The following is a 13438-nucleotide window of genomic DNA, read 5'->3' on the forward strand; positions in this document are numbered from 1 at the left end:
TCAGGGCGACGTAGAGGCGATTTGTTTACGGCCCCCTCTTACAGGATTAAGGTGACTGGCAATAGATAGAAAAACACACTTTATCTGATTAATCTGGGGAAACATGTGGTCTGGTATAGGCATATATATATATATATATATATATATATATATATATATATATATATATATATATATATATATATATATATATATATTGTATATATATATATATATATATATATATATATATATATATATATATATATATATATATATATATATATATTTACTTATTTATTTATATGTATGTATATATTACTCTAGGGCTATTTTTTATTTTTAAGTAATAGAAGTGCTGTACCTAATTTGTTGGTCAAATATGTTCGAGTTGGTCAAATATACGGCGAGCTGGTCACAGCTAAGGTTATCCCCCCCCCCCATCACAAACTCCTCGGGCCATCCCTCGAACCAGCTGGTACTACAATTTCAATCACGTAGGCCGAGCTACACTTATACTTTACACTTAAATGCTACTAGATGTACACTAATATCTCTCTCTCTCTCTCTCTCTCTCTCTCTCTATATATATATATATATATATATATATATATATATATATATATATATATATATATATATATATATATATATATATATATATATATACTGTATATTGATGTCAGTCTAGTTTATAAGAAATTACTAAATCATTGTAAAATATACCACCAAGTAGGTAGGCTAAAGGCAGTATGTTTAGCACACTTAACCTCTTTGGTGAAGGTTGTACGGAAAGTAATGTATCCAAGACTGATGGCAAGAAATTACAGTTTATACCCACAGTGTCGGGAGATGATGATGACGGTAGCTTTGTGTCTTGTAGTTTGGTGGTAGTCGTGTCTGGTGGTAGTCGTGGTGGTGGTCATGGTGGTTGTTTTTGGTTGTAGTCGTGGTGTGGTCATGGTAGTCGTGTCTGGTGGTAGTCGTGGTGGTGGTCATGGTAGTCGTGTCTGGTGGTAGTCGTGGTGGTGGTCATGGTGGTCGTTTTTGGTGGTATTCGTGGTGGTGGTCATGGTAGTCGTGCTGGTGGTCATGGTAGTCGTGATTGGTGGTAGTCGTAATGGTGGTCATGGTAGTCGTTTTTGGTGGTAGTCGTGGGGGCTAGCTGCATGGGTAACAGCCAGACTCCCAAATGGTTCCACCCAGGCCCTGCACATTGGAGAGGCCACTCCAACTTCGCAGTCACCAGCGGAGAAACAACACGGGAAGCAGCAGTTTACCGGTGATAAGCCACAGCTTGATTGACGAAGAGCTATGCGCCAGGGGCTGCTTCCGACGGTGGGAGAGGCCATCGCGCCTCACTGGACAGCTACCCCCCGCCTCAAGCTGGGCAGCCCCAAGTCATTAAGGTGCTGCCCCGTCACATTTCGACTGCCCTGTAGGGTGCGCAGGGCTAAGGTAAACACTGAAAATCGAACTGTAAAATATGCACCAAGCAAAAACAAAAGAAAAATAAAGAAACATGCTCTAAAGTTGGGCACTTGGAACGTCAGGACAATGACACCAGGACTGACGGATAATCTGGAAGAGGTGAACGATGTATGGAAGACAGCAATCATCAACAGGGAGCTGTACAAACTGCAACTCGACATCATTGCCCTGCAAGAGACCAGACTACTTGACTCAGGCTCTGTCAGGGGAAGGGATTGCACCATTTTCTGGCAGGGCCAACCATTGGAAGGATCCAGAGAAAGAGGAGTAGGCTTTGCAGTGAGGAATAGCCTACTAGGATCTATCGTTCCACCTCAATATGGCTCTGACTGTATCTTGTCCCTGCAGCTATAAACATCTGCTGGTCCAGTCACTCTTATCAGCACCTACACACCAATGATGGCATCCACACCCGAGGCAAAAGACCAGTTCTATGATGAATTGGATACAGCTATCAATACCATCCCTCAGGCTGAGCAAGTCTTCATCATGGGAGACTTTAATGCTAGGGTGGGAGCTAACCGTGACTCATGGCCAGACAGCCTGGGGACATTTTGGAGTGGGGAGAATGAATGAAAATGGACAATGGCTGCTTGAGCTTTGCCGTTACCATATTTTGTGTGTCACCAACACCTACTTTAACACCAAGCCACAGCACACATTCTCATGGAGACACCCCTGCTCCAAACATTGGCACCAACTCAATCTTATACTAACAAGGAGATCAAACCTGTCCAGTGTCAAGCTCACCCGCACGTACCATAGAGCTGATTGCGATACCGACCACTCCTTAGTCTGCAGCAAGGTAAAGTTGAGCACCAGGAAGATAAACCGCTCAAAAATTGAAGGCCAGCCACGCATCGACACCACCAAGACGCATGACCCAAACAAAGTGAGGGATTTCATGCAAGCCTCAGAAGTGGCTTTTGCAGGCCAGGCCAGTGGCGTTGCGTGCGAGAGATGGGAGAGCTACAGAGACATTGTCTACACCACTGCCATGACCACCTTTGGCAGAAAATGCAACAAGATGGCCGACTGGTTTGAGGCACACTCAGATGACATGTTACCAGTCATCGAGGAGAAGCGGCATGCTCTTGCTGCTTACAAAAACAACCCAAGTAGGGAAAACCTAGAGACCCTACAAACAACACATAGCACTGTACAACGAACTGCACGACAGTGCGCCAACAATTTCTGGACCCAGCTCTGCTCTCAGATACAGAGTGCTGCAGACACCGGCAACATCAGGGGATGTTCAATGGCATCAAACAAGCACTAGGGCCTCCAAAGAAGAAGACTGCCCCTCTAAAAACATCAACTGGGGAGATCATCCAAGACCGGGAGAAGCAGATGGACTGATGGGTTGAACATTATTCAGAACTGTATGCCAGAGAGAACAAGGTCAGTGGGGAAGCTCTGAATGTCGTCAAAATGCTGCCTGTGATGAGGAGTTAGACAGTGAGCCAACCCGAGAGGAGCTGGATGAGGCACTAAAGGCACTTGCATCTGGTAAGGCGCCTGGGAAGGATGGCATACCTGCAGAGGTTCTGAAGTGCAGTGGAGAACAAAGTGACGAGCTGCACAAGATCCTCTGTATGTGCTGGAGAGAGAGCCGTTCCACAGGACATGCGTGATGCCAACATTATCACTCTCTATAAGAACAAAGGCGACAGGAGCGACTGTAGCAACTATCGCGGCATATCTCTGCTAAGCGTCCCTGGCAAGGTGTTTGCAAGGGTGGCACTGAGGAGACTGCAGGTGCTCGCCAAGAGAGTGTACCCAGAGTCGCAATGCGGCTTTAGGAGTGAAAGATCGACCATTGACATGGTGTTCTCCCTAAGACAGCTACAGGAGAAATGCCGTGAGCAGCACCAACCACTCTTTGTTGCATTCATAGACCTGACAAAAGCTTTCGTTCTTGTCAGTCACGACGGCCTTTTCAAGATACTGGCCAAGATTGGTTGTCCACCAACTCTGCTCAGCTATATAAAATCCTTTCATGATGTAATGAAAAGTACAGTAAATTTTGGTGGAATAACATCAGATCCCTTCGACGTGCGCAGGGGCGTGAAACAAGGCTGTGTACTTGCCCCAACCCTCTTCGGAATCTTCTTTGCTGTCCTGCTGAAACACGCCTTTGGAACCTCTACCGAAGGCATCTACCTCCATAGTAGATCTGACGGAGGGTTCTTTAACCTCTCCAGGCTGAGCATGAAAACAAAAGTAAGACTGACATGTGTGCGAGACCTTCTCTTCGCCGATGATGCTGCCATTACTGCACACTCGGCAGATGATCTCCAACAGCTCATCGACAGGTTCAGCTCGGCCTGTAGGGACTTCGGACTTACCATCAGCCTGAAGAAAACTCAAGTCATGGGGCAGGACGTGGATACCCCTCCTAACATCAAAACAGCCAATCAAGAACTTGAGGTTGTCCATGATTTTGTATATTTGGGATCCACCATCTCTGACACCCTCTCATTAGACACAGAGATAAATAGACGTATCGGCAGGGCATCCACTACCATGTCTGGTCTAACAAGGAGGGTGTGGACAAATAAAAAACTAACAGAACACACCAAGGTCCAGGTCTACATGGCCTGTGTGGTAAGCACATTACTTTATGCTAGCGAGTTTTGGACCTTGCACTCCCACCAGGAACGACGGCTAAACAGCTTTCACATGCGCTGCCTCAGACGCATTCTCGGCATTACTTGGAAGGATAGGATAACGAACAACACTATCCTAGAAAGAGCAGGCATCCCCAGCATGTTCACCACCCTTAAACAGCAGCGCATGCGTTGGCTTGGACACACTGTCCGCATGGAAGATGGGTGAATACCCAAAGACCTTCTTTATGGCGAGCTTGTGCAAGGAAGGCGCCTCCGAGGAAGACCTCAACTGCGATATAAGGATGTCTGCAAAAGAGACCTGAAAGCCCTTAACATCAATACAAACACTTGGGAAGCCGTCGCTACAGACAAAGCCTCTTGGAAGCAGGCGGTGAAGAATGGAACTACCTGCTTCGAGGCATCAGTCAGGGAGCAGTCCGAAGTAAAGCGGCAGCAGAGGAGAGCTCGCAGGCAGACAAACCAGCCTGCCTCCGTATATATCTGCCCCCATTGCGGAAAGGACTGTCATGCCAATATTGGCCTGATCAGCCACACCAAACGTTGTTCTGAACATAACTCCTAGATGTGCAGCCCATAGTCTCCCGAGACTAAAGGTGCCAACTACTACTACTACGTGGTGGTGGTCATGATAGTCGTGATTGGTGGTAGTCGTGGTGGTGGTCATGGAAGTCGTGGTAGTGGTCATGCTGGTCTTTTTGGTGGTAGTCGTGTTTGGTGATAGTCGTGGTGGTGGTCATTGTGGCTGTGAGTGCTGGGATATATGTTTTTGCTTGGTAGTCATTGTGGTGGTTCTCTGGTGTTACTGTCATTTTAGTGGTGCTGTTGACTGTTATAGAAGTACTGAGATGGCTGTGTTCTAGTGGTGATGGTGACTGTAGCACTGTATTGTTATTGTTGTTGTTGCTATTAGTGTTGTTGTGGTGGTGGTCATGGTAGTGGTGGTGGAGGTAGTGGTCTGTTGATGTGTTTAGCTGTTTTTCTCGTGGAAGTGGTGGTGGTGTTGTTAAGGTGGTGGTGATAGTGATGGCATTGTGATGTTCTTGTTGTTGTGGTGGTGGTGGTAGTGGTGTTAATGGTGTTGATGGTGGTGGTGGTGGTGTTTGTGGTGTTGGTGTTGCTAGTAGTGTTGGTGGTGTTGGTGGTGGTGGTGTTGCTAGTAGTGTTGATGGTGTTGGTGGTGGTGTTGGTGCGTTGTCACTTTTACTGTCGTGCAAATGGTGGTGATGGTGGTGGCTCTGTATTGTTGTTACCAGCCGTGATAACAAAGCTGGTGTTTTCAGTTTGTCTCTGTGTTTTTGTTAGCACGATAACTACGCAACCACTCAAGATATCATCACAGAATTTTACAGGTGTGTAGGAAGGATGAAAATCTCCTATGAGTACTTTTTCTCAGTTTGTCTGTATGTCTGTGTTTGTGTGTCTGCTAGCAAGATAACTTCATAACCGCTCAAGATATCATCACAAAATTTTACACTTGTGTAGTAGCGATAAATATCTCCTACGAGTTCGAAATCAGTGAAAGTCGGTCACAGTCTGTGCGTCTGTTACCACGATAACTACGCAACGGCCCAAGATATCATCACAAAATTTTGCAGGCGTGCAGTAGGGATGAAAATCTACGAGTTCGTAATTGGTGAAAGGTCAAGGTCATATTCCAAGCCACGCTAGATATATATCGGCTCACGGCTGGCGTGATTTCCCCCTTGGGGGGCCTCTAGCTGTTGCTGTACTTCTTGTCTTTTTTTTTTTTTTTTTTTCAGAAGATGAACAGAGGATAAAAAAAGAGAGACACGAAAAAAAATCCATATACCAGATTACAGGTGTCCTTCATTCATTAAAAAATTTGTAACAATTGGACTTGAACTGCTGTGGGTTGAAGTTTGCAGGTAAACTAATTTGGAGAACCGAATTCCAAAAAGTAGCGGTTCGGGGAATTAAGGAATTTTGATAGGCAGAAGTTCTGCAATATGGCAGTTGACAGTCAAGTCATGAGCGCTACCAGATGCATGCATGGCACGGGGGAAAGTGTGGAGAGGTTGCGTAATAAATGCAGTTTGTCTTAGCATTTGCCATAAAAGAATCTGCAGAATAATGCAAGGGAGGCAACTTGTAGGGATGGTAATTCATTTGTAATTGCTGGGTCATTAATTATTCGTATACCGTTGTTTTGAATTTTGTCCAACTGTTTTAGAGCACTCTCTCCACATCCACTCCACAAGGGTGAACAATATTCGAGCTGAGAGCACACATGGCTCTTGTAAATTATAGGTAAGTGCTCGTAAATGAAGAAGTTACGGACTCTTAACAATAATCCAAGTTTCTTTGGGACTCTTTTAGCAAGTGATCTACGTGAGAGATCCAACTGAAGCTATTGTTAGGCGAAACACCAAGACTTTCACTGCCTTTAGAGATGAGAATACTGATGGCATTGAAGGTAATATAGGAATCAGGTAATATGTGTCTATCTGCAAAATGGATATATCTGGTTTTCCTAGCATTAATAAAGGCAGTTTTATTTTGTCCCCATTCAGTGATCTTAGGTAAGTCTGGTTTATAGAAATTGCTGTACTGTTGGGAGTTGTATCAAACATTGTGAATGGATGTTTAAATGTGAAGGAAATCTGAAGTGTTGAGTCATCTGCATATGAGTGAATGGGATAATGGGTGAGAGACAAGAGATCATTATTATGAATGAGAAACTGGGTCAGTTGTTGGTGTTGTTGTGGCTCTGTTGGCGGTTGTGGTGGTGGTGGTAATGTGTTAATCTTGCTGCTGTTTTTATGTGTTGCTGGAGTGTGGTGGTGTAAATGATAGTATTGTTTTGTTGTCGTGGTGGTGTTGGTGATGAAAATGGCAGTTCTGTGTTGCTGATGTTGTTGTTGTTGTTGTTGTTGTTGTGGATGTCATGGTGGTGCTGATGGTGGTATTGTGTTGTTGTTGTGTTGTTGTTGCTATGACGGTATTGGTAGTGGAGGTAATGACGGAAATATTGTGTTGCTGTTATTCGTGCTCATGTTGTTGCTGTTGTTGTTGTTGTCGTTGTTGTTCTTATTGTCAGTGTTATGTTTGTGGTCGTAATAGCAATAGTGTGTTGTTTTTTTACAATGTCTTGCGCTGTTTTAGTTGTTGTTGTAGGTGTTGTATTGTCGTGATAGCAGTGATATCCATGGTACGGTGTTGTTGTTGTTGGTGTAGTCGTGTGATGCACAGTCATAATGCGTCCAACGGTGCAGTGCTGGTCATGTAATGCCACAGTCCAAAAACGTCACTTTTCTGGGGCCAGATTCATCAACGTACTTACCGCCGCAATGGTTGGTATATGTGGTGGCCCAGATTTCATCAAAGTTCTATCTATCTATTGCCAGACGCCTCAATCCCGTTTGGAGTGGCGACAAACAAATCGCCTCCACGTCGCCCTTGTCATAAAAAGACTTTGTAGTTACTTGTAGAGAAGTTATATATTAGACTTGTGGACGAGCGGTTGTTATACTTGAGTAACTTTGTAAGTAGATAATCTTGGTTCCCATTTGTCATGCAATGACAGGAGAGGTAAAGAAATAGTATGTGACTATTTTTATTTGTCTTGGAAATATTAACAAAGTCTCTCACACACGAGTGAACTTAAGTAGAGTCCAGCTAGCTACCTCCCTGTCTCGCTCTCTCTCTCTCTCTCTTCCAAGTTGCTAAGCCTTTCTCCCCACTACCTGCCGATTCTATGGCCTCTCTTCTTCTGAGCTCTCTTTCCTAAATTCTGGTGAAACAGGAGTCGTGTCACTTGTGTTCCCTGTGGTTGGAAAGTTCTAGAAGCCTGTGTGTGAGTATGTGTGTGTATGGTCACTAGGCTTTGTTCACCTGGTGTATCACTGACAAACTAACTGCATCATCTCCTGACTGGCTACTTCGTAATCTGTCGTCAGCTTTTCCTCAGTGTAACTTGCAAGATCATTTCCCATTCCCAGGCTTGCATAGAGCTGTCTATCTGTCTACTTATCTATCTATCTATTATGATTTGTAAATATAATAAGGACTCATAACATTGCTCGGTCCACGCAGCTGAAGGTCCTCCGACAGCAATTATCATTGACACATGCTAATCTATTAGTACATAATATTGATTATAATATTGTATACATATAATATTCATAGTAAATAGTAATTATTCAGTAATATTACATTTTAAACAAGTTGTATACATATTTGAATAAACCCATTAAAAGTAAACTATTTAACTGTAATACAGTGTGTACTTGGGTTATTGTCGTGAAATGCATACATGCAAAAGAAAAAAAAAATAGTTTAAAATTAAGATTATGGTGAGAGTTATTGATATTTCATTTAAAGATAATGGTACTGGTATGCCATACATGGGTCATTATTCTTTGTATATATATATATATATATATATATATATATATATATATATATATATATATATATATATATATTTATATATATATATATATATATATATATATATATATATATATATATATATATATATATATATATATATATATATATATATATATATTTAATTAATACTATATACAAAATATGTACACTTCATTCAGAGGGGTTAACTTGGATGTTAACTCTCCCCCCACTAAATACTGACTCCAAATTAGCAGTTCTTGCATGCATTCTGTGCATTGCGAACAGCAGTACTGCAAATACAATGCAGAAGATTATAAAGACAGTAGGTGCTGGGCTATACACATAATATGGGTTGAACATACTCAAACTCAAATCTTCCCAGGGCTTCATTGTTTCATTGATCAGCTGCATAGTTACAAACTTAGGTGAAGTCAACTTAATACTTGTGCTCATGTTTAAATCCATATCAGGCAGTGGGTGGAAATGTTTGTGTGTATGATTGAGGATGGCGTAGTGATTGATGGTGGATAAAGTAGACATGGCTGGTGTAAATACCGCACAGTAGTCTGGTGCTATGTATAATCCTTTGGCTGAAGTATGAGATGGTGGTATATCTGGACAGACTATGTAAACTGATGTGTTATGAGGGAAATAAAAAAACTGTGAGTGTCCAATGCGTTGATGGTGTATAAGTTTATCTGGAGCAAAAGTGAAGTTGGAATGATTATGAATATTGTCATTTCTGATGATAGCCATTTCACAAGGGACTGTATCAGTATGCTGAAATGTGAAAGTGTACGCAGGACAAAGATGAACAGCATGTAAGGATGTGCGGCACTTTCATTCAATCGTTGATTCACTTGCGAAAGTGACAGTGTCCCGTCTCTTGGAGACCATGATGAGTTCGGTGTCTGTGTTGATGTTGATGATGACCAAAGTGTTGTTATTTTTATAGGGGAAGGGATGTATTTGGTATACTGTGAACAGGTCTTCAGTTATGAATGGTACATGAACTACTACTGATGTTGGTGTTAGTGTTGCTTCTAAATATGGATAATATTGCATGAATTCTCTACTGCGGAACAACGGCTTCAATTTATGTTTATGTATGCCTTGACTAATTATCTGACGTAGCTCATGAACTGGTAGTAAGTCAATTGTGATCTTGCTATCACCAGCATTCGAAATTCCTTGCATAAGTGCCCTGAAACGATTCTAGTGTTCTCTAATTGTAATAGAATCGTGTCAATATGTTCTGTGATGATGAAGAAGTGTTGGAAAAGTGTAATGTTTCCTTCCATTTCATTTATTTTATCTACACTCTCGAGAGCTATGTTTTCTGCCTTTTTCAGATTTTTCACAATTGTCTTCATTGCTGAGTTCTGTCCTGTGATGAATTTATCTTGGTATGTTAGTACCTGAGCTATCTTATTAAATTTGTTGTTTATTTCTTTAAGGTCATCCTCTGTAGCCAATCCAAAGATGTTCCCAAGAACTGCGCCACCCAGGTCGAACAAACCGCGCTTTTGGCGAGTACGTGTGATGTTGTTCCTGTCGCTCAGTACCTCCGTTCCATAAGATGGGAGATCTTGGATCATGATGAGCATAGTTGACTTTGCCTGTTCTAGTTTCCATTTCGCTAACTTTACCATTTCATTCACTTCCTTGGTGTTAAGTGCTTGTGAAACATAATTTCCTATCATGAAGTCCAGAGTTCGCATCGGCGTCGCAAGTCTGTCTAGATAAGTAGATAATTCATACAAGTAATCTAGACTTATTTCAGTACTCATGACGTCCTTAACGATTGTAGTCGTGGCCGTTGGAGCTATGAGGCATTCTTGTCTTACTATGTGTTGGGGGTCTAAGTGCGCATATCCTCTTGCTATGTAGAGGAGAATCCATAGCATAAGTTCCTCCATCGTAACCTACCGAAAAAAAAAAAATCTATTAATTTCCTAATATGGTCATGCTGTGGTCGATGATAGTGATGATGTGCGTTACGGTTGATTGTTATTTCATTTATAGAAGGAGTTTAAATCGATATTTAATTCTCGTAAATGACGTACTGTAGATTTGATTGGAACAGTTGCACCTATGTTCGATTGTTTGGTATATGACCTTAATTTCTTTTTGTAATCATTGTTGTGTTCTTGCTTGGTTTCTTGAGGTACGTTCGCCTGTTCGGTTGTATCCGAGGCTGAATAATTATGTGATAATTCCCTTGAAACTCGTTTTAAATGGTCAATATGAACTTGTTTCTCCTCGCCACTTGAAAGTGACTTAATTAAAACTTTGTTTGCTTTTATATTAATTACTCTGTATGGGCCCTCAAATTTTGGGGATAATTTATTGTCTCTCGTATGAATGATACCGTAAACAATATCTCCCGTTGATAGGTGAATCTCTTGCCTTCTTGTTAAATGCCTCCGTCATTTCTTCCTTGGACATCGTTAATTGTTTTTTGACTCTTTTGTGTATGTCCTGGAATTCACGTAAACGGAGTTTAGAGTAATCATCGCAATTGTATATGGGCAGACTGTCACCTTCTAGGAGCTCATATGGTAATTTTTTATCTGTTCCATATATAATGAAATGTGGTGTGTCACCTATGGATTTATTTATAGATCCATTAATTGAGGCTTCTACTCTGGGAATCCAATCATCCCAGCTTGCATAATTTTCACTGAGAATGTGTCGTAGCACATCTAATACTTTTTTATTTTGTCTCTCTACCAACCCATTCGATGCTGGGTGATAGGCTAAAACGTTAACCTTTTTGATGTTGTATTGTTTACATATTTCTTGTAAGATCTCAGAATTAAATTCTCCTCCATTATCACTTATTAGTACCTTTGGGGTAGTAAAGCGACATATTACATTATCTGTTATTGCCTTTGCTACTGTCTCTGCTGTCTTATCTTTAATTGGAGCTAAAATGACATAACGGGAAAAATGATCCGTTGCTACAAATAAGTATAGGTTATTATTGTATGATAATGGCGTCTTGAGTAAATCAACAGCGACAACGTCCCATGGTTGATGTGGTACAGGGTAATTACCCATCGGTGCAGGTGTGATTGGGTATCCTTTGTGTTTCGCACATGATTCGCATTTGTCTATATGATTGTTTATATCTTTTCGTAATGAAGGCCAGTAATATAACAGCTGGGCTTGGTTGAATGTCTTATCCTTTCCAGGATGTCCTGCATGTGGGCTATCGTGTATTGTTCGTAATACTTGGGGTATCATGTCATTAGGTACTACCAACTGGTTAGTATTTCTTTGGCGTTTTGGTTGTTTAGAGTTAATCTTGTATAATGTATTATTGACCAATGTGAATTGTTCGAGTGGGACATGCAGTTTGGGTAATTGTATGTCAGCTCCACTTTCTAACTTGTATATAACTTTAGACCACATTGGGTCAAGTCTTTGTGCCTTTGCGATATCCTCGTGGTTTGGGATATTTCCTTTGAGATCTAACGCCGCGACCTGAATTGTGTTCGGGTTCCTAGATAATGCGTCAGCTACTATGTTCATTTTACCTTGTATATAATGAATTTGTACATTGTAGTTTTCAACTGTACATTTTCATCTTGCTCTCCTCCCAGAAAGGAGTTTTTCTTTAAACATACCCACCAGTGGTTTATGGTCGGTGAATAAGTGGATTTCGTAACCATATACCAAATCTCGAAACTTTTGTAATGCAAAAACCACTGCAAGTGCCTCTAAGTCTGTAGTACAATAATTTTTCTCTGCACCTCTTGTTTGTCTGCTGGCAAATGCAATTGGTTGATTTTTTCCTCTTTTATCTTCCTGCATCAGTACAGCCCCTAATCCTTTAACTGATGCTTCTGTACAAATAAGAAATGATTTTGTGTAATCTGGATATGCTAAACAAGGTGCATTTGTTAGTTTAATTTGTAGATTGTTAAATGCCCTTTTTTGTTCTTCTTGCCATTGGAATACAGCATCTTTTTTGAGTAGTTGGAATAGAGGAAAGGCTATATGAGAGAACTGTGGTACGAATGACCTATAGTACCCAGCCAGACCTAAAAATTGTCTAATTTCGTCAGTCGTAGTGGGTTCAGGAAAATCTCTCATTGCCTATATTTTGTCATCAGTGGTGTGAATACCATCAGAACCTAATTTGTGGCCTAAGAAATTTATTTCCTTAAAGCAAAATTTGCATTTGGAAAGTTTTATTTTTAAACCAGCATCACTAAGCTTTTGTAAGAGTAAGTCTAATTTCCTGAGATGATCCTTAATATTCTTCGTCGCGATTATAATATCGTCAAGATAAACAAATATTCCTTGTCCAAAAATTCCGGACAATACGTAATTCATAAGACGCTGGAATGTGCCTGGGGCTGTCCTCAGTCTCACTGGCATTCTTGTATATTGATAATGGCCTCTGTTTGTTGAAAAGGCAGTGTATTTACGTGACTCCTTCGATACCGGAATCTGATAATAGCCGTTTAGGAGATCGATGGTCGAGAATATATTATTCTCAGGACCAATATTCTGTAGAACGTCGCTTAGCAATGGCATGGGAAATCTGTCTGGGATTGTGTGATTATTTAGTTTACGGTAATCTACTACCGCACGCATTTCTCCATTTCGTTTGCGCACGAAGAATAAGGGGGCGTTCCACGGGGAGACTGAAGGCTCAATAATTCCAAGTTTTAACATTTCATCGACATACTGATTTGCAAGTGTACGTTGGGAGTGTGGTATGCGATAAGCTGGTACGAAAATTGGTGGTGTTTTTGGGTGCACATTAATCATGTGATTAATCAGGTTAGTACACCCTAATTGTTCTCCGGGCAATGCTACGGTGTCCCTGTGTGTTTCCAGCAGGGTTAACAAATCATTTTCTTCATCAAATTCACCTGAGTGAATTAAATTCTCTTTTATTCTTTCTCTATCCGTAGATTTTATCTCACTTGTCACTCCAGCTATAA

At 41.3% G+C, this 13438-nt stretch overlaps 1 protein-coding gene across 1 annotated transcript; it reads left to right on the forward strand.

The window, feature by feature from the left end:
• The first annotated feature begins 1293 nt into the window (after positions 1-1293).
• Positions 1294-2749, forward strand: LOC145398468 (uncharacterized). The gene is made up of 2 exons (XM_080271345.1): positions 1294-1388; positions 1942-2749. The coding sequence occupies exons 1-2, from the start codon at positions 1294-1296 to the stop codon at positions 2747-2749; spliced, it is 903 nt and encodes a 300-aa protein (XP_080127471.1).
• The last annotated feature ends 10689 nt before the right edge of the window (positions 2750-13438 follow it).

Source organism: Coenobita brevimanus, chromosome 45, assembly GCF_032717465.1.
Source record: "Coenobita brevimanus isolate Jiangsu-jjx chromosome 45, ASM3271746v2, whole genome shotgun sequence".
NCBI classification, from domain to species: domain Eukaryota; kingdom Metazoa; phylum Arthropoda; class Malacostraca; order Decapoda; family Coenobitidae; genus Coenobita; species Coenobita brevimanus.